Here is a 21,611-nt window from a genome sequence, read left to right as displayed (position 1 = left end):
TCTGACTGTGTCCCCACTTCTAACTTTGGAAAAATACAAAATAATAATAATAATAATAATAATAATAAATAAAATTCTAGAGTGAAAAGCACTATATCATTGATGCATATTTGGTGGAATATAGTCATTAGGTCAAATCTCACCAGCTAAGTGAGACCAAATTTTTTTACTTTCTAGACTTCAGGTGTCTTTTTCTTTTTTTTTTTAAGAAAGATTAAATCAGAAAATAGATTAACTAGCCCAGTGAGTAACATGTATATGTCATGTTAGTTTCCACCCCAGCCCAATGACTGGCCATAATAAGGGCAGCTAGTGACAGCAATGTTGAAGACTGTGGGAGATGTTGAGTTACAAAACCCAAATCCCTTGTCCAGCACTGAAGCTCTCCAACTGTGGGAGTGCTAATGACTTGGGGAGCATTGTACATAGCAAGGGCTTAGACAGAAATTGGGTTGGAAGGATGGTGATCCAAGGGGGGCTCATCTGAAAGCTTTGTGTGTATAACAAGCATATTGCTGTTACATAAGATGCAATCCACATATTACATAGAACACAGAAAGCTTGTGAAAGTTTTTATTCCTATAGTAAATGTAAATTTATTATGGATAAATGGCTGTTCTATTTATCTCCTTAGGGTCTTAAAGAGAATTGTTCTACAAATAAGGGAGGGGAAGCTGGAGATGGGAGGTGCAGGGGGAAGAGAATCCCAAGAAATTGGTATACTAGAATCCAAAAGATGAGGTGTTTGGAAGGAGAAAATGTAAAATTCCACATGCTGAAAGATCAAAGATCAAATAAGGTAAGGACTAAAAAATATTGCTTGTGTGTGATATTGCTGACCTCCCAAAAGCATGCATGAGTGTTGGGACAGACTCCAGACTGCAGGAGTTTAAGAAGTGGAGACACGGTGAGCTAAGTGGAAAGAATGAGCATGGCCAACTCTTGCAGAAGGTTCAAGCAGTGTGAGCAGAGCGGGTTGGGCTCCTAGCTCCACAGGAGCAGTCTGGGAGAACTCATATGATATTTATTGCATGCCTACCAGCATGCCATATATCTCTGTGCATCACCTAGATTCTGACGCTTAATCTTCGCACAAGTCTGTGAAATGAGTGACAGCATGTTCATGTTGCTAATGAATAGCGTGAGGCTCCAAGAAGTGAGGTGACTTACTCACAAGCAAGATTTAGAACCCACGTCAATTTTCAGAGTTGTTCTTTCCATGACAGTCACATGTCTGGTAGAGTCAAGGGAATCTTGACTGATTGTTATTTTAAGAAGTGGGGGGTCAGTATAATAAGCATGCTCTTAGGGTAAAGGAATAAGATCTCCTTAACCATAAGCACATTTCCCGCAGCACAGTGTGAGCAATCAATGTTCGTTTTGTCTATAAAAATGTCAGTAGAAAGTACTCTGGATCAACCCTGGACACTCCACTCCAGCCATGTTCCTATCTCCTTCCCATCAACTTGGGTGGTGTCGACTTTGGTCATCTGCTGACCAACCATGTAGGTTCCGAGGAGCAAGATGGGACCCCACAGCACCCACGGACACCCTGCTCTTTTCAAAAAAGACACTCTTCACCCTAGCCAGATGACTGAATGGATAAAGTGTCATCTCAACGCTCTAGAGGTTGTGAGCTCGACGCCTGGTCAGGGCATGTAGGAGAAGCAATCTAGGAGTGCACAACTAAAGGGAACAACTAAGCAAAACAACGAGTTAATGTTTCTGTCTTGCTCTCAAATCAATGGAAAAAATTTTTTTAAAGAAACTTTTTGAGAGACAAGATGGTGCCAGAGTAGGCGAACATACCAACATCTACCTCCCAGAACCAAAGTGGATTACAAACTAATTTTAAGAACTAGCATCTGGAAAAACCAACTTTGGACTAAACTAAGAGGACTCTTCAACCAAGGAACACTGAAGAAGCCACACTGAGACTGGTAGAAAAAGCGGAAACGCGGAGAGGGCTGCCCAGCTCCCGGAGCGAATGGCAGCAGGGAGAGACTCGCGTGGCGGGAACTTAGTGTATCCCAAGGTTCTCTTTACCGTGCCACAGTCGCAGAGCTCCAGGGAAAAGCAACCTGGTCTCATCTCTCCAGGCAGAGGAGAACAGAAGCTCCATATCCACGCATGCTGCAAATGGCTTTTCCAGTCTACCTGAATCATTACCAGCTAGAAGCAGCAGTCATTGGGACTTGGACATGAACTACAAAGTATAGAATGGTGACAACAATTCCAGTGCCATGCGGACTTTTCCTGGATGTGGACTTTTCCTGGACTCCTGCTCCTTGTGACAGCTCCTAACAGACTGAACTGTGGTTGGGTTGCAGTTTTCAGGGATTTGGCATGGTGATGGGGCCAACTTGGACTTGGTGAACATGTCAAGGACACTACTCTTTTATGGATTCTTGCTGTATTGGCCAAGAGTTTGCTTAAAGGCTTTTAATCACTGTAAAAAAAAATAGAAGACTGGATAAAGAAGATGGGGCACATATACACCATGGTATACTATTCAGCTAGAAGAAATGATGACATCGGATCACTTACAGCAAAATGGTGGAATCTTGATAACATTATGCGGAGTGAAATAAGTGAATCAGAAAAAAACAAGAACTGCAGGATTCCATACATTGGTGGGACATAAAAACGAGACTAAGAGACATGGACAGGAGTGTGGTGGTTACAGGGGGTGAGGGGAGGGAAGGAGGGAGAGGGGGAGGGGGAGGGGTACAAAGAAAACTGGATAGAGGGTGACGAAGGACGATCTCTCTTTGGGTGATGGGTATGCAACAGAACTAAATGACAAGATAACCTGGAAATGTTTTCTTTGAATATATGTACCCTCATTTATTGATGTCACCCCATTAAAGTAAAAATTTACTTATAAAAAAATTTAAAAAAAGAAACTTTTCAACAAAAGAAAAATGATCTTGCCCATTCCTCTACTGAATGATGACACATTCTATGAGTATTGTTACATTTTAATATTTTCCCAAGTCCTTTATTCTATAAGCCCCTTCACCCCAATTACATCCCAAGGTGTACACTTGGCTAAAATAATAATCTCACGTACCAACTGAGAAAGCAAAAGATGGGGTAGTTAGGAATATCTCAGAACCCTAATAATGAGTTACCAAACACTGCACCGGTGGGTTACGGTCCCCTGGCACAAACCCAGTACTATTTTCTTCAACTTTCAAACCTGAAGTCACATAACCTTTTCAGGGATTGTGGGAACTTTGGGAGGCCAGGTGGGGGAGGTTGAGGGGGACATACACTGAGCTAGCTGCTTCATATAAATCAGTTCACTTAAGTATCATATACCTACTCTGAACTAGGTCAAACTAACCACTATAATTAGGTAAAAATCATTATTTTGTGAAAAGGAAAATCATACTTAGTAAAGTTAAGTAATTTATCCAAGATCGAAAATTAAAGTATAGTAGGGAGGGCCAGGACTGGAGTCAGCTTTTCCTGATCTGGGAAGCTGGGCCTGCTCCTGGGAGTCAGACAGGCAGGGCTGGCCCCCACCTCAGTACATTTTGGGTAGATGTGAATCTTCAGAGTGTGGGTCCCACCAGCCCTTCCTACCTCCCCACAAGGCAATGGCAGTTTCGATGGCATCATGGATTTGAAAGCCACTGGACTACAGAAGTGTGCTATGCACCTGCTCTTTGTTAGAGAGAGAGAGAGAAAGAAAGAGAGAGGCCCCAGCCAAATAGATTGGTTAGAGCATCATTCTGGTATGCAAAGGTTGCTGGTTCCATCCTTGGTCAGGGCACATACAGAAACAAATCAATATTTCTGTCTGTCTCTCTCTCCCTTCTTCTCTTTCTAAAATCAATTTTTTTTTTGTGACAGAGTCAGACAGAGAGACAGACAGACAGGAAGGGAGAGAGATGAGAAGCATCAATTCTTCCTTGCGACACCTTAGTTGTTCATTTATTGTTTTCTCAGTGTGCCTTGACTGGGGGGCTACAGCAGACCGAGTGACTCCTTGCTCGAGCCAGCGACCTTGGGGTCTCGAACTTGGGTCTTCCGCATCCCAGTCCTAAGCTCTATCCACTGCACCACTGCCTGATCAGGCTAAAATCAATAAATTTTTTTTTAAATCAATAAATTAAAAAAAAAAATTTTTAAGACTTTATTTATTCATTTTAGAGAGGAGAGAAGGAGGAGAGAGAGAGAGAAGAGGGGAGGAGCAGGAAGCATCAATCAACTCCCATATGTGCCTTGACCAGGTAATCCCAGGATTTTGAACCGGCGACCTCAGCATTCCAGGTTGACGCTTTATCCACTGTGCCATCATAGGTCAGGCTAAAAAAAAAATTTTTAAAGAGAGAAAGGAGGCTATTTCTTTCCTTAATGACACCATCACTTAATCACTTGATGTCCATCCTGGATCCCTAACCCTGAGATTCCTTATCCCTGAGATCCGCTCCCTTTAATTCACCTGGGAAATGGAGAACATAGCTTCACCTTCCTTTATGGCATTCTGTTCCTTTGAAGACTTTTTGCTGTTGAATGCCCTTTTTGGGAAATCAATGAAGGACGCACAAACTTACTCATTCAGTCTAAAGCCCCCCCCCTCCCCCAGATGGCATGTGTTTTGGAGGCAAGCCCTGGACTCTGGGCCTGGCAGAGTTGTGATTAGCCCTTCACCAGCCTTTTGGTCTCAGCAAACAAACCTCCGTTCCTCAGCTCTCCAAAGGAGATCTTCGGGGCAAATGTGTTTCCTTCAGTCCTTTGCTTCAGGGAAGATAAAATGACAGAATGTGCTGGACTATAGCACTACCTTGTATCAAACCTGGGTTTTAATCCCAATTGCCTCTCTTGCTAGCTGTGTGACTTTGGGCAAATGCCTTATCATAGGTTTCTCTCTGGGAAAAACGGCAACGACTGTTGGCTTTCTTTCAAGATGGTTCATTACCGAAGTACAAAAATGTTCTTCACAAACTGAAGTTTCCCTTCCCCACAGTCCTTAAGCCCAGACCTATGCTGGTTGGTTCCAGAGTCACTGATTTTATTATGAACCCTAATGTTTCCAACAGAAAAATATCTTAAACAGGTCATGAGCAAAGTGACTTTTCCTGACCCACAGGTGGCTGTCCCATTTCCATCCTCAGGACTGACCTCCTCCTGCCCAGGGAGGGAAAGTGGGGGAGGGGAGGATGGGAGAGGCCTGATGTCACACAGCCCTACATAAGGGCCTCCTGTAGGCTCCTGCCAGAAGATTGGAAGCAGCTGGAGGAATGAGTTACGTCCTGGCTGTGAGATTTTTTTTTAAAAGTCAGACACAGACACAGCTGTTGAGAAAAATGCAAACTCCACAGAACAGCCCAAACCTCAGACCCTTCAAGCAGAGGAAGACCTTAGGTAAATTTCTCAGGTAGCGTCTGGGTTACCAGAGAGACAGGGGAGAGGATACAGGCTTCTCTTACTTTTTACTTACTTTTTGTACTTGAAATGTTCACAGCAACCAGACAAGAGGAAGTTGCCGGAATCCGGGAAAAGTTCCCAAACAAGATCCCGGTAAGATTCCACTGTATATTTTATTATTATTGATTGATTGATTTTAGTGTAAAGACTTAAAAAATCTTTTTATTGATTGATTTTAAAGAAAGAGGAAGGGGAAGAGAGAGAGACTTTGATTTGTTGTTCCACTTATTTATGCATTCATTGGTTGATTCTTGTATGTGTCCTGAGTAGGGATTGAACCCACAACCTTAGCATATCGGGACAAAGCTCTAACCAATTGAGCTACCTAGCTAGGGCCATTGTACTTTTTGAAAATGAATGTACTGTACTACTCTGTTCCTTGAAAACAAATTCAAAGATAAGAGGAACAAAAATCCCACTCTCTCTCCCTGTTCTAAGATTCTAAGATACTGAGAGCTCTGAGTCACATTCTCAGGCTGATACTCTCCACAGGTGGTAGTGGAGCGCTACTCCAAGGAGAAGTTCCTGCCCCTGCTGGACAAGACCAAGTTCCTGGTCCCTCAGGAGCTGACTATGACCCAGTTCCTCAGCATCATCCGGTACATGACCAGATGTGGGTGAGGGGTGTGGGTGGGGGGTACATCCCTGGGGGAGGGGGTTCTGTTTGCTTTGTTATTTTGGTTGGTTTTGAGGATGAGGGCATTCCAGGAAAAGAGAGGGAAAAGTTTGTTTTGTTTTGACTCACCTTTTAGATTCTGTAGTGCCCAGAAAAGATGCTCTGAGATTTCATCTATTTTAAACAAGTAGGAGAACCCCTGAGATAACAAATCTAAAGAGAATAAAGCTGCCAACCTTTCTAAAAATTTTCTAAAACAGTCTTGGCTCTGAAACTGGTCCAGAGTAGCTTTTCGTGGGAAACCCAGTCAACATCTTCTCAGTAGAAAAACAACAGTTTTTAGGGCATGTATACCTGGGACCTCTTCAAAAGGTAAATGCTCTCTGCAACTGCTCAGAGAATGACAAGAATGGCACCCCCAAAACACACTCCTCTCTTAGGACAGGGCACAGCAAAGAAACATAGCTATTTTTAAAGCTTAAGAGAGTTAAGTGGTGTCCCCATACCCACACATTCAAGACAAATGACCAGGTGAATATGAGCTAGCGGTGGTAATTCTTCCCTGGGTTAAAGTCTGGAGGAGCCGACCCTTGGAAGCTTTCCTTCCTTCCTTCCTTCCTTCCTTCCTTCCTTCCTTCCTTCCTTCCTTCCTTCCTCCCTTCCTTCCTTCCTTCCCTTCTTCTTTTTTCCCTTCCTTCCTTTCTTTTGTTTGCAACTTGTTTTTTCAAGAATTCATTATGAATACACATTTGTTTCTGTTTTATTGCTTTAATGATTTAAGAGTATACTGATTTCTCTCCTCAGAAAGGCATACATCAGTCCAGTGTGAATGGACGTGGCTGAGGAGAATGAGAGTTATCTCATGTTGATGTAACAATAGGTGACTCCTCCCTCCCCAAAGAAATGTTTTGAGGTCTGAGAGCGATTGTGCCCTCCTATCTCTGGGCTCTGTGTTTAGACCAGTGAACAGAATTCCTGCCCACAGTCTTCCCCCAGCCCCCCACAGTGGAGAGATGCCACAACCCTCATCAACAGAGAGCACGGCAAAGACAGGAGGGCATGGAGGTGCAGACACTAGAACAGAGTTTCCTTCCAGGTTAATGGCAGCAGGCATGCCCAGCTCCACCCATTCTCTTTGCAGAGCAATTCTTTTTTGCCCAAAGACAGCCACGCAATTGTCAGTGCTAAAAACTTTGGGGTTATTCTGGGAGTGATTATCTGGTTATAGAATTAATCAGGCTCTAGCCAGCCCTTTCTCCCACTACCTCATGGACCTAGCTCACCCAGAAGTTCAAAGCTCTGAGGCTGGAGTGGGTGGGCTGTGCCTACCTCACCAAGTAGAGCAAAGGGACATGTGCTTCAGTGAGACTGAGCCTTTACCTATGTAGTATGCCATCAGGCTGCCTCTGCTCCAGGATGCATCACAGCTCAGATTGACCTTGACATGTAAAGCATGTCCACTTGAACTCTGCTGCTTCTCGCTCTCACTGATGTAGAAGGAGAAAAGGCAGGGAAGGAGCGTGCACACTGGCAGGTGGTTCATCCCTTCCAAAGGTCCTTCACAGCTATTTAACATGGATGCTGGAAGAGATTTGGATCCCCTTTGTACCTCTGGGGAAATGCCTTTAACTTACTTAGCATTTTTGTGTGGGTATGTCTCCTAGTTAATGATTGGAAGGTTTCCTTCCTTCTTTTGGCCCAACTAGGAGGCCTTCTGGAATCTTAATCTCCAAGTTAGGAGCCAAGAGCAATTCAGGCTTTCCGAGCATCACCATGGGGCAGCTTCCTGGGCTGCTTCCCAGATCTACTAAACCAAAACCTATGGGGTTGGCCCAGGAATCTGCATTGTCAACAGGCCTCTCCTGGGTGATTCTCAAGCTCGAGCAAGGCTGTGAGGGTGGGGGGTGGGCGGTGTGCCTTGGATGGGTTTGTCCACACTGGGCAATGGAGGTAAGGCTTTGGGTCCGGGCCCTCCCCACGCCCCCAGGTTAACCTTCTCCCTTCCTGTTCTTCCCCTCCCCCTATGCCAGGAGCCGCATGGTCCTCGGGGCCACTGAAGCCTTTTACTTGCTGGTCAACAACAAGAGTGCGGTCAGCATGAGCGTGACCATGGCAGAGATCTACAGGGACTACAGGGACGAGGATGGCTTCCTGTATATGACCTATGCCTCCCAGGAGACGTTCGGCTGTGGGGACATGGTGGTCCCAGGGATGGGGCGGCCCAGGGGGCATACCCTGCCATCCTTGGCAGCATGGACCCAGGACTGGTCCCCTAACCGAGGCGCTGAAGCTGGCAGGACCTGCCAGCTTCCCCTGGTGCGTGATGCACAGACAGGGAGCCAGGACGCCACGAAGGTGCGCATGCGCCATTCTCTCTAGGAAAACATGGGGACTCCTAGAAGTTCTGTCCCTAATGAGTCTTTTCTGGGTCAAAGGCAGGGTTGTGCTCGTGTGGGGGTTCTGTGCGATAGTCGCGTCTTCTGTGGTGGAGGCCGCAGGCCCTGGAGTTTGGTGTCACCCGTGTGGCCAGAGTCCCGTGTGCTGCGTCATAGAGAACCTGGCCTGGGGTGGGCTCTGGAACCGGGGAGCCGCATAAGCCGGGGGGGGGCAGGATGAGGGGGAGGGGGAGTCCCGATATGACTCATTATATGTTCCATAGCATCCGCTCATCTTGGTTATTTCCCTCATATTTTTTGTCTGTGTCACACAGATTGATGCCAAAGTTGTAACTTTTCAATATAAAGTAATCTCACCCATTTGAGTGTTTATACTGTGCACCAGGCATTATTCTGATCACTCTAGGTGCATAAATGCCCCATCACAACTCTCTGTTGTTCATTGTTATTTTTCCAGATGAGGAAACTGAGACCTAGAAAAGTCAAAAACATTTGTCCAATTCACACTACATAGTCTACTGGGATCTGAGGCAACACCCTTCGCCCTCTGTTAGCCTCCCCAAGTTAGATGAAGTTAGTCTACAGGAGAAGTAAGGACTTAGCTTGGGCTGAGCCCAGTTGCACCAACGTGGCCCACAGGGGAGACAGGTGGAATTGGGACTATAGCAGGGCTCGGTGAATGCATGGTGGGTGTCTGGGTTAGTAGCCACCGCACAATGGACATGCACCTAACTGTGCCCAGTGCTGGTCCTCCTCTCAGCCTTCTCTGTTTCCTTGGTCTTTGTTGAGCCCCAATATCTATGACTGTCATCACACTGTGAGATCAGAGGTCCTGTCCTGGGGTGTAGCTGGGTGAGCTGTTGTGTTCTGTTTAGTGTCCAAGATCTTTCCTATAGTATCTTCCCTCCTACGTCAGCCTCTGGCTGGGGTGAGTCACCACTTGTCTCTAGCAGCCTTGGTTGTGATGGGCAGTATTCCCTCTTCTACTCTATAACCAACCAGAATTCACAGCCTAAAATCCTCATGACCTCATTATGGAGCCTGTGGGCCAGGATTTTTAAGTCCATGCACACACACACACACAGATACACAGTGTGCACAGCTGGTCTCCACTATACAGTGTGGGGACTCAGCCTAGAAGAACTGAAAGGCTGGGAGTGACTTGAATAGCTGGGGACTGAAATCATCTGCAGACTTCTTCATTCTCTCATCTGCCTCCTCAGCTGGGGTGACTCACAGCTGCCTGGAGTGGTGCCGGGTGGCCTCTCCAAGCACGAGTTCCAGGAGGGAGCACCCTCAGAAGGACCAGCTGGAGAGCATGCGAGCCAAGAAGCCAAGACTGAAGCCAACCTGTCTGACAGTGATAAATATCAATCAATTCTGGTCTAGATTTTTCTTTTTTTCCTTTATTTTCTTAGCCTCTACTCATATTGTCCTTATAATTAATGGGCAATATGTATTTCTGTAAATCAGGACAACTTCTAAGCTAATGCTCATTTTCTGTTGATTTTTACAAGTTCATACAATTCAATAATTCATTCTTTGTATGCCATGCTTATTTTAAAAGTTATACACTCATCTTGGCTGGCTAGCTCAGTTGGTTAGAGCATCATCCTAAAGCACAGAGGTTGCTGATTTGATCCCCAGTCAGGGCACATACAGGAATAGATTGATGTTCCTGTCTCTCTCTTCCTCTCTCCTTTCCTCTGTCTCTAAAATCAATAAAATACATATTTTTTAAAACCTTATCCACTTTTTTTTATCTTGTTTGGCAGACTTTCTATCTAAATGCTCTTTATTCTTGTGTGATCTTTTCTTTTGTAGTTTATGAGGTTCATGGTCTCAATAGAAAAACTCTCTCAACTTCAAAGTTATAAAAAGCATAAGCCTTTCCTGTGTTTACTTCTAGCTCTGTGATTTCATTTTGTTTACACTCAAGTATCTGAACCAACTGGAATTTCTTTTGAAAACAAAGAAAATTCCTAGGTTCCATTTTTTCCAAATGTCTAACCAATTGTCACATGTGCCTTTAAAAAATAATTTATCCATGAACATTGAATTTAATTTGCTGTGACTATGTCCTATACCTTAAGAACCCAAACTTCTTAAGAACATGAACTGTGACTTTTTTTATGATTACCCATGGCTTTCAGTAATACCAAGCACATCTTAGGTGGTTAATTAATTCTTGGTGAGAAATTAAGAGTTCTGGTGTCAACCTCAGAGGGAGACAGTAGAATGATTGGATTGTTCTCCGAGTTGTTTGCACAGTGATGGGTCAGGCAGGAAAACCATTCTTTCCTGTGCTTGTTGTAATGCATTAGTTATCCTATCCACCCCCACAAAACCAGAGAGGACCAGATAAAAAATGTGACTCTTTATGTTACAGCTAACATGATATTTACAGCTGACCCCAGGTTTACTTGAATGCCTAGACTAGACATCAGTAAACTACTGCCTGGGGCCATCCCATCTGGGGCCCATTTTTGTAAGTAACGACAGAATGTATCCTCATCCATTGGTTATTATTATTGTCTCTGGCTGCTTTCATGCTACAATGACTGAGCTGAGTAGTTGAGACAATAGGCGGTATAACCTGCAAGGCTCAGTATGGGGTGGCAGGGGCAGGGATGAGATAATAGTATATTAAATTACCAGCCATTATTACCTAAAAGATAAATCATAAGTAAGGGTGCCAAATAATAAGAGAACAAATAATACAAATAAATAAGAATACAATAGTAAAACAAACAACACAAATAATATAATTAATAAATGATACAAGAATAAATTGTTTTGTGTACTCACAAACTACAAACCTACTTTTGCCAATGCCTGTATTTACTATGTGACCCTTTAGAGAAGTTTGCTGACCTCCCAACTCTAGGTTTACAGTTATGATTTTTATCATTAAGATATCATGGAAGATCGTGTGGATAAAGCATCAATCGACCTGGAATGCTGAGGTCGCATGATCAAGGCACATGTGATAAGCAATCAATGAACAACTGAAGTGAAGCAACTATGAGTTGATAGTTCTCTCTACACACCCACCTCCTCTTTCTGTAAAATCCATAAATAAAATCTTTTAAAAAAAAGTATTATGGAAGATAAATCACAATAGAAAGAAGTATCTTTTTGTTGCTCTTGCTTTGGTCCTACACGGGATAAGAAGAAAAGTGTTTCCAAACTGACTGGACCCACTTGTATCGCCAAGTCTGCGACTGGAGTTTACTACTGACACATACAGAGTGCTCCACAGGTCGCTTGGCATTCACAGGTCCTGGCTCCATTGTCACAGGTCTTCTCCACGCCCTCTTACCCTTTGTGTAAAGGAAATATGTATGGGGGGGGGGCAAGGAAAGAAGAAATAAAATGTGTATGGGAGATTTCTAAGTGTGTTGTTTTTCTTTTATGAACAAACAAAAGTAAATAGTTTATTCCTGTTTTCCAGCAGATTCTCTCTAAGTTAGAGGACTTGAACTTCTCACAGCAGATAGGTCCCAGTCACAGAAGACTAGGTCTAAGGCGGGTTTCCCAATTTCCATGCAATCGACATTTCAGCAAATAATCCTTTGCTGTGGAAGGCTGCCATGAGCATTGTGGGATGTTTAGTGGCATCCCTGGCCTCTACCCACTAGATGTTAGTGGTATTGCCTCCCCCACCCCCAACAGTGATACCAAGAATGTCTTGAGATATTGACAACTGTCCCCCAAGGGCTGAAATTGCCTCCATCTCAGAACTCAGAGGTTTAGAATCTATTCTAGACCCCAAGTGTAGTCTGGAGACCAGCAGCACTAGCCTCATCTGGGAGCTGGTAAAAATGAAGACTCTCAAAATGAAAAAGAAAAAAACCAAAGCTGAATATCAGGTCCCTCCCCTGAACACTGAATGGGAACCTCAACTATATCAAGCTGCCCCAGCTGACTCCTGAGCATGTGAGAGTTTGAGAAGCAATGGCTGCTTTTTCCTTGCACTCCCTGGAAAAGAGCCATCAGCGTTCTTCATTGTGGTTTTTGAGCACATACATACCTGTGTTACAAGACAGTGTAGGCCCCTGGGGACAGCCAAGGCTTTGTCATCTGACAGACCTGTGCTCAGAAGTAGGGTCTTCCACTGTGGCCTGGGGGATTATTTTATCTGGTCAGTGTCCCCAGCTGAAAAGTTACTGGTTCATGTTTCAAAACAAGAAGAACTTCTGAGCAGGTTGTTGTTGAAAGATCAGCACAATTTTAGTTTCAAAGTTTTCAAATCATTTATTCTATACATTGCTACACAGTGGTGTTGCTTCCTCCATCCAAGAACCTCCAACTATACTGTATATTGATAATTCAATAACCTGTCTCCGTTGACATTGAAGGCAGACCTGACAAAGAGCACCAGGGGTGCCAACACTGCTTTGCTAGCTTGAAATGTCCTGTTTGTTACCCATAAACAGAAATACTGTACCCCAAATTGAAAGTGCCTAATGGGTGTATCTGAAACTTCTGAAAAACTAGCTCTAGCCATAGGGGAGATCAAATATAAATGTCGGGGAGCCTGACCAGGTGGTGGCGCAGTGGATAGAGCATCAGACTTGGATGCAGAGGACCCAAGTCCGAGACCCCGAGGTCGCCAGCTTGAGTGTGGGCTCGTTTGGTTTGAGCAAAAGCTCACCAGCTTGGACCCAGGGTCACTGGCTCGAGCAACAGGTTACTCGGTCTGCTGAAGGCCTGCGGTCAAGGCACATATGAGAAAGCAATCAATGAACAACTAAGGTGTTGCAACGAAAAACCAATGATTGATGCTTCTTATCTCTCCATTTCTGTCTGTCTGTCCCTGTTTATCTCTCTCTCTGGCTCTCTCTCTGTCTCTGTAAAAAAAAAAGAAAAAATGTTGGGGAGACAGTGGATAAAACATTAAACATATCCCCTTGACATGAATTCTCACACTCCAAAGAAAAGAAGAGACCTTGAGCACAACAAAACCTCACAAAGGAAATAAACCACAGTCCTCCCAACGTCTGGTACTGCTATGGCAACTGGAGCCCTCATGTAAAGCCAGTAGCCACGGCCACCATCACAGCTGCCTGGACCATGCAGGTTCACATTAGATTCAGACAGATGGTAATGAAACAACAGAGCCAAAAACTGATGGGCCATCATCTTTAATCCTAGCTTGCACCCAGTGGACAAGTAAAACACACACTGGGCTCCAAAACCCACTCATTCAGTGCTCACAAAGCTACTGACTTATCCGAGTTTCCTAGAATCAAAGGTTTCTAGCTCACCAGACTTATTCACCTTTGTTCCCCATCTCCTTCTCCCTGCACAAACTCTGCACAAACTGGCTTCTCCCTCAACATTCCACCATCTTGGCTGCCTCTCCTGGCCTCCTCCACATGGCCTTTCTCTGCTCTCCTCTCTAATGCTAACCTCAGGAACCGAGAGTGCAAGCTCCCGGTCTGCCCCCATTTTATAGTGTAGAAATCAAAATCTTTAATCTAATATACAAATAAGGAAGTCTCTGATACAAAGTCACTTACTGAGGCATAATGGGATTCCTCATGAGAGTGCACCACCCCACATCATGCATTCAGTCAAGTGTGTGTGGGGGGGAAAGCTTAGTCTTAAAACTAAGCCTTAGGCTATAACCACCTGCCTGCTTACAGCCTGTCCCCCACACCCAATGCAAACTATAAGCGAGCAAACATATATATCATATTTAAAAACTTATTTGACCAACACCTCAAAAAGGCACAAGTGGCCTAGGTGGATTCTGGGAGCAGGGTTGAGAAGTGAGGGCAACAGACCACCATGTGGGACAAGAAGTCAGGAAAGGGATACAAACAGAGAATTTCTAATAACAAGTCCCAAACGTTAATGTTATTCTATCTTTATTTGATGTCCTTTAACAGGATAAATGCTGTGTGACTATTATTTATCCTCTAGCACAGTGGTCCCCAACCTTTTTTGGGCCACGGACCGGTTTAATGTCAAAAAATATTTTCACAGACCGACCTTTAGGGTGGGACAAATAAATGCACAAAATAAAATTATGTGACCGGTGTAAAAACTGTGGTATTTTTAAATATAACTGTCGAACTTACAATATTTATTGGGCTAAGTTAAAGGAGGAACAAGCATGTCCTCATTATTCAGGCTGTATTTAAATTTGTTATTCTGACAACATTTCATGTTATTCTTTCTCTACAGACTGGTACCAAATGGCCCATGGACCCGTACCGGTCCACGGCCCAGGGGTTGGGGACCACTGCTCTAGCACACCTAATTTAGAAAGCTTACTCATCGCTAACTCTATGCCTCTCACTACACTAAGCTATGTTATTAGAATTGCTTTTCTCTCTGGCCAGATAGCTCAGCTGGTTAGAGCATTGACTGGATACGCCAAAGTTGCAGGTTTGATCCCAGGTCAGGGCACATACAAGAGTCAAACAACGAATGCATAATAAGAACAACAAACTGATGTCTCTCTCTCTCATAAACTCAATAAGAAGAAAAAAAAGTGATTTTTCGGTTACCAAAATGGAATTAACATTTGAATATCAACAGTGTAGACTCCTGGGTAAATGAGAAAACAAGAATCTGAATGAGGGTGGGGGTCAGTGGGTAAGAACATTTCCTGACTTAATTCAGCTTCCAAAATAACTGGATACCAAGAAAAGGTTGCCCTGTCCTGGCTGAGTAGCTCCTTTGATTAGAGTGCCCAGCTGCTATGCCAAAGTTGCAGGTTCAATCCCTGTACAGGCACATATATGAGTCAACAAATGAATGTATAAATAAGTGAAACAACAAATCAATTTTTCTGTCTCTCCTCCTTTCTCTCTCAATCTAAAAATAGCAATAAAATAGTTTAAAAAGGAAAGGAAGGGTACCCTGGATGGGGGACAGATTTTTCAATTACCAAAAATGACCAGCCCCAATCACAACACAATATGAACAATATTTCATGAATTTAAATATCCTGGTTACCCTCTAAGTGCTATATCTTTTCCGGGAGCAAGCCCTTCTTTTGGCCGCTAAAAGTGTCACCTATTCTCTTTGTTCTATGTCTTTGTCACTTCCTTCCTGCCAGACATTTCATGCACTGGCCCATCCTTTCCTGCTGGTGCTCTATTATTTATTTATTTATTTATTTTAACCATCCTGTATCATTGCTCATGTATTTGTCATGCCTGGAGTGTCCCTCTCTCTAAGGATGAACTCCTCCTCATCCTTCAAGATTCACAGCAACTCCTTGATTTAGTTCTGAGTCCTTACCATATTAAATCAGTGCCACTCATTTATTTGGAATCTACAATGATTTTAGAATGTTTAATCACTATTCACTAAGACAGTGGTTCTCAAAGTGTGTATCAGGACACACTGATGCGCCCTAGAAGATTTCCAGGTGCACCCTATGGTATTCCAGAGAAATATGTGCCTGTTGGGAACCAAAAAACCAACAGGGTTTTTGGAGTTTAGATTTTTGGGGGACAGAGGTGTGGGGAATTGGCTGTAAGCTGACAGTCTGCCCAACCACCCACCCCACTTGCCTGATTAGGTTGCAAAAGGCTGTTAAGCTGTGGTGATGGATTGTTTACACTGCCCTCCATGTTCCCCAGAAAGACTGGAGGCAAGTTTCTTCTATCCTGTTTGGTGTAAAGTTAAGATGATATGTATGATGGGGGTTTTCTTCACTCAACACAATTAAGAGTAAAAAGAGAGGAATTCTTTAATGAATTGATGAGGAAATAAGAGTTTGCCTTTCAAATATACGCCCAAACATTGAAGAAATCACTAGGACACATCAGCCATACGTTTCTCATAAACACAAGAATGAAAAAACTTAACACATTCACGCCAGGACCTGCTGAATTTACTAAATCTTACTAAGAATGTATCTATATATAAAAAGTTATCTTTTTATATATAGATACATGGACAAGAATGTGATGGTAAGGGGGGTGGAGAGGGGGCAAGGAGGGAGAGAGGGGGGGTGGGGAAAGAGAGGGGCACAAAGAAAACCAGATAGAAGGTGACAGAAGACAATTTGACTTTGGGTGAGGGGTATGCAACATAATCAAATGTCAAAATAATCTGGAGATGTTTTCTCTGAACATATGTACCCTGATTTATCAATGTCACTGCATTAAAATTAATAATAAAAAATATTTTTTAAAGATAACTTTTTGCCTTTTTTCAATTTCTTAACCCCTCTTTTTTACAAATTTTAAAAAGCATAACTCAAAAATAACATAAAAATGTTTTTAATGTCAAAATAAATTTAATTTTTTCATATTTATTTTATTTAATTACCATAAAAGCACACTTGGACTTTATGCTTTTTTTTTTAATAAATGATCCCTTTTATTTTAAGTAATGCACGACACTGGCCTGGCTTTGCTCTGCAAGCCCTCAGTCAAGATACAGTCAAATAACTATGGCTGCAGGTTCTTCTGCACGATCCACAATTCAGACACAGAGCTGAGGTGGGTGGGAGGGGCAGGAGGGTGTCAGAGGGCAGACTGTCTCCAGCCCTTGCTTCTGTTGGGCTAGCCAAAGCTGACATACCCCATGGAATGGTGACCAAATGGCACATGGCCCTCCCCACAACAACCCTGGGGCTGTTAGGAGACTGCCCTTCAGAAGCTTTGAGCTCAGACCGTTCTAAGCCTTTTATCTGGGTTATTTAATAATAAATTAAAATAAAGTAACAGCTTGGTCCTGAGGATGCTGAGCCAGCATGTCCACAGTTTTTGGCACAAAAAAATCAGGGTCTTTATTTTTGGAGTGCAGGATTTGTTGGCTTGCTTGTAAATTCATTTTTTAAAAAATCACATTCCCTGTGAGCTAAGACCCTGGGGCATGGGGTGGGTAGGGGCTCTGTGAGAGCCTGAACCTGGGACACAGAGTCATCTCATCTTGTCAGCTCTGGCACCACACATGCTGTTCCCCTTGAGAAGTGGGGACAGGTCAAGGGTGTGAGCCCAAGAAGAGTAGTGGAGCCATCAGGACAGGGTCATGGAGAGGCGGAGCTGCCACTAGGCAGCTTTGGTCGAGATGAAGGGCCAGTCCCACCCTGGGTGAGGGCAGAGGTGGAAGCAGGAGCATATGCGCACTGTCTTAGGGCCAGGCTGGGGATGCCTGACAGACCCCTGAGGAAAAAGGATGAAGATAAACCCAGGCCCAACTGGCACCGCGCAGCACATTCCTGCAAAATCTGCTTTCATTTTATCTTGCGGTGTCCATCACCTGTAACAGTCTAGAAGTGATATATATAGAAACCATCAAATATGATCTGAGATATAAATTAACAAGTACAAGGCCTCACATTACATGATGTGAAAAGGCTAAAAACAGCGATAGAAACTACATTCATAAAAGTGCATCGTCAACATACAACGAAGGCTTTGGCTTGTTCTGGTGCCCACAGGGAAATGGGCATGGCTGGTAATGAGTTGCCTGGCGCTATTCCCCAGCTCCCTGGAGACACCCATTCCTGGGCACTGGTTTTTTGTTTTTTTCCTTTAATGACAACTCCTAAGGAAACTGGGTGTTGAGAGGGAGGAGCTCTAGCAATAGGCACATTGGAGGGGAGGGGCCAGAAGAAAGGACCAGCGCCCAGGCTGAGGTACATAGGCCAACTCTAAGCTGCTTGGAGATACTGGCTCCCAGACCCCTGCTGCCACTCCTCCCCTGAGGGAGGAGCAAGAGGGGAAAGGCTGAGACCTCATGGGGATGGGCAAGGCTGGCCAAGGAGGAACAGAGCTGGTGGTTTTGGACATGGTGGCAGCACAGGGGTTGGAGAGGGCTCTGGCCTAGCAGGGTCATACTTACAGATAGCCTGATATAACTCTCCTGGCTAGCCTGAGTGGCCTGCTTAGGTCAGAGTGACCCACTGGATCAGAGGCTCAGTGTGCTGTCCATTTTCCTGTCTGCTGCAGAGGTGGAACAGATGCCAGGCCAGGTGTACAAAGGCCATTACCTTCAGCTCTTTCCAATCCAGCCCAAGGCCCAAGCCCATAGCAGGGGTACTCAGAGCCCAGAGGGCACACAGTCTCCACTTAAGAAACTGGGTACAGCATTAGAGTGACTCCAACTTGTAAAACAGAGACAATTGCATTGATAAAACTACCCCCTCGATGGGCAGTTCCACATCTCAGGCCCCTGCTTGGGAAGGCAGGGTCACAGGGGCAGGCAGAACTGACTCCTCCTTCCCTGAATAAGGCAGCATAACATTTGCTTCATCTTTGGTAATGACAGGGACTGGCAAAGCTGACCTGGGGGTTCCAGGGAGAGTGCAGCCTAGGCCTCTGGCTTCCATTGGCTGTGGGATGCTGGGCTTTACCTCAGGCTTGGGTGGGCTCATCCAGCCCAGAGATGCCCTGGTGATCTCCAGACATGGGGAAGGGAAACAAAGTAACACTCTGAATGAAAGTTAACACTATCAGGACCCTTGTGTCCATCTTGTGTCCCCAGACCCTCTGGGCAGCTCTGGTGCTGATTGCAGTGTCAGGACACAGCCATGAGGGTGGGGCCCATGGCACCTGCCACACTGTTCCTAGTCTCTTACCCTCCACACTGAGCTTCGGGTTGGAGCTCTCAGGTCTGGCAGGCTGGGGCTTCCAGTCCTTGAGGCTACAGCCATCCGACTAGGTCTGAGTCCCAGGGGTGGAAGGGGCACAGACAAATGCTGGCTGGACTATATTGCTCCATGGTCCACAACCTTGCCTGGGAGAAGCAGCAATTTTGCTGAGTCCCATAGCAGCTCCTTGCCCATGCAGCAGGGGTGGCCGGCAGCAGCGTGGTTTTGAGAGCTCAGTACACAAGCTGTGCAAAGTGGTGTGTGAGCAGCTCTTCCGCCGAAGGTCTCTGGCGGGCCTCCACAAAAACGCACCTCAGGAAGTCCCGGCCGTGCTCGGAGATGTGAGAGGACAGCTGAGGATTGGTGGGCTGCGTGGCAATCTTGAAAATGGCAGTCTGACCTGTGGTGGTGCAGTGGATGACGCGTCGACCTGGAAATGCTGAGGTCGCCGGTTCGAAACCCTGGGCTTGCCTGGTCAAGGCACATATGGGAGTTGATGCTTCCAGCTCCTCCCCCCTTCTCTCTCTCTGTCTCTCCTCTCTCTCTCTCCCTCTGTCTCTCCCTCTTCTCTCTAAAATGAATAAATTAAAAAAAATTAAAGAAGAACAAAAAAAATTAAAAAAAAAAAAAAAGAAACTGGCAGCCATGGCTTCATACTCTGTCCACAGTGGTTTCTCTGTCAGCATCTCTACCACAGTGCAGCCCAGGCTCCGTACGTCTGCCTTCCTTCCATAGCCCTCGCAGCTGATCACCTCAGAGTTCATCCAGTAGGGTGTGCCAGTGACTGAGCGCATGCCTGGGCCCGACATGCAAGTGGTCTGTAGGCGCTTGCTGGCCCCAAAATCCCCCAGCTTCACATTTCCAGCAGAGTCTCGAAGGATGTTGGCTCCCTTGATGTCCCCATGAATGATCATGTTGCTGTGCAGGTAAGACATGCCCTCCAGGATCTGCTGGGTGTATTTTCGGGTCACACTCTCTGTCAGAGCTCCATAGGCCTTCAACTGGTCTTTCACTGAGCCCCCTGGCATGTACTCCATGAAGATGGTCAGAGTCTTCTCAGTGCGGTCCCGCAGACAGCCATAGTACTGCACAATGCACTCGTGCTGCAAGTTCTTCAGCAACTGGATCTCACACTCCAGAATACTCACCTCCTTGCTTGTCTCAGGACTGTCTGGTTCAAACTGGACCAGCTTGGAAACAAGTTTACGTCCTGTGTCCATGTCATAACACAAATAAACCCTGCCGAAGGCACCCTGGCCCAGGAGCTTCCCCCAGCGCCAGTTGATTGGGGCACTAGGAGACTTGGTTGGCACATTCCTCTCCTGCACAGATAGGGCGTTCTCGCTGTTCACATTCCGTAGGTGCCCTCGGGGGTCCAGATATCGTACTGCCAGACCCATGTTCTCGCCATTTGTACTCAGGGAGCGGCTGGAGGGCACCAGGGAGAACAGGTTACCTTGATGACATCGTATTCGGGGAAATGCCCTTGCCGGGCAATGCGCTGCTGTCGTTCAGGCACATAGCCAGGGGGAGGAGAGCTTCGGCCAGGGTTCTGGGACCTGACAGAGAGGTACCTGCTTCTGGGTTCAGGGGTCTGGTAGATGGTATTTATATCTCCTGCAGACTGGGAAGCTTTGATCTGCACCTGCCTGGACACCCCGGACTGGGGAGAGGAACTGGTATGGTTTCTGTCCTGGGACAGCAGCAATATCCTAAGACTTTTCATGCTTGAGCTTCTATCCAAAATGTCAATTGCTTTGTCAAGATCATCTTGGTTCTTCAGCAGGATGGAGAGCTCATTGTTCATGTAATGTAGATCAAGAGGCTGCCCAAACACTGTTGTCACCTCGTGCTCCACATCTTCATATCATACAGGCTGGCTGAATGCTATAATTTGCCTCTCCCCATTGTGCTCAAACTTGATCCTGATGTCGCTCTGCCTATTTGGGTGACCCGTATCTTTGCTCTTCATGGTCTCATATCCAGGTACCCAAGGACGTCGGTTCATCTGGAGGGCCACCAGATCCTTCATGATTGAGTTCAATGCCTTCTGTTCGTCCATGGTGCGATGGCGGTGGCTGCTCGGCTCGAGTGTCACCTCCGCAGCCCGGGCTGCATGCTGGGGGCCCAGGAGGCAGGGACGGCAGCAGGCCTGGCTCCACGCGGTGGGCGCAGGCTATCCTCAGCCCCCCCCCCCACCTCCCCAGGCTCCGGCTCTGGCTCCGGCTCCGCCCACAGCCTGGCGCTGTGGCATGAGCAGCCTGGCCCACTACATCCCCAGAGCTCCTCGGCTTAGCCCTGCCCGGCCTCCGCTGTGCCGCTTGGCCCGCCCGCCTGTCAGTCCCTCAGTCTCGCAGTCACTGCCTAGACTTTATGCTTTTTTCTTTAATATTTGACTTAATTATTATAACATATTTCTCAGAAATTTGTATATAATGCGCCTACAATTATTTGTAGAATTTTAAATGCACCCCAACTTCAAAAAGTTTGAGAACCACTACACTAAGATCTTGAAAGATTTATCATTTTTAAAATTACTCTTCCCACCTGACCAGGCGGGTGGGCAGTGGATAGGGCGTCGGACTGGAATGCC

General features: G+C 45.5%; 1 protein-coding gene and 1 pseudogene across 1 annotated transcript; one reads left to right on the top strand and one right to left on the bottom strand.

The window, feature by feature from the left end:
- The first annotated feature begins 5,258 nt into the window (after positions 1–5,258).
- Positions 5,259–19,089, top strand: MAP1LC3C (microtubule associated protein 1 light chain 3 gamma). Its single transcript, XM_066252721.1, has 5 exons — positions 5,259–5,376; positions 5,477–5,532; positions 5,932–6,038; positions 8,086–8,410; positions 18,913–19,089. The coding sequence occupies exons 1-5, from the start codon at positions 5,319–5,321 to the stop codon at positions 19,087–19,089; spliced, it is 723 nt and encodes a 240-aa protein (XP_066108818.1). The 5' UTR covers positions 5,259–5,318.
- A 162-nt stretch (positions 19,090–19,251) lies between these two features.
- LOC136320313 (mitogen-activated protein kinase kinase kinase 3 pseudogene) lies at positions 19,252–21,086 on the bottom strand (annotated as a pseudogene).
- Between the last annotated feature and the right edge of the window lie 525 nt (positions 21,087–21,611).

The sequence above is a fragment of the Saccopteryx bilineata genome, chromosome 1 (assembly GCF_036850765.1).
Source record: "Saccopteryx bilineata isolate mSacBil1 chromosome 1, mSacBil1_pri_phased_curated, whole genome shotgun sequence".
Lineage (NCBI taxonomy): Eukaryota > Metazoa > Chordata > Mammalia > Chiroptera > Emballonuridae > Saccopteryx > Saccopteryx bilineata.
This window is presented reverse-complemented; position numbering and strand designations above follow the sequence as displayed.

Excerpts from the sequence above, each read along its gene's own strand:
- MAP1LC3C (XM_066252721.1), top strand. The coding sequence starts at position 5,319 with ATGCAAACTCCACAGAACAGCCCAAACCTCAGACCCTTCAAGCAGAGG. Across the intron at positions 5,377-5,476 it reads CAAGCAGAGGAAGACCTTAG|CAACCAGACAAGAGGAAGTT; the intron begins GTAAATTTCTCA and ends AAATGTTCACAG. Across the intron at positions 6,039-8,085 it reads CAGTTCCTCAGCATCATCCG|GAGCCGCATGGTCCTCGGGG; the intron begins GTACATGACCAG and ends CCCCTATGCCAG.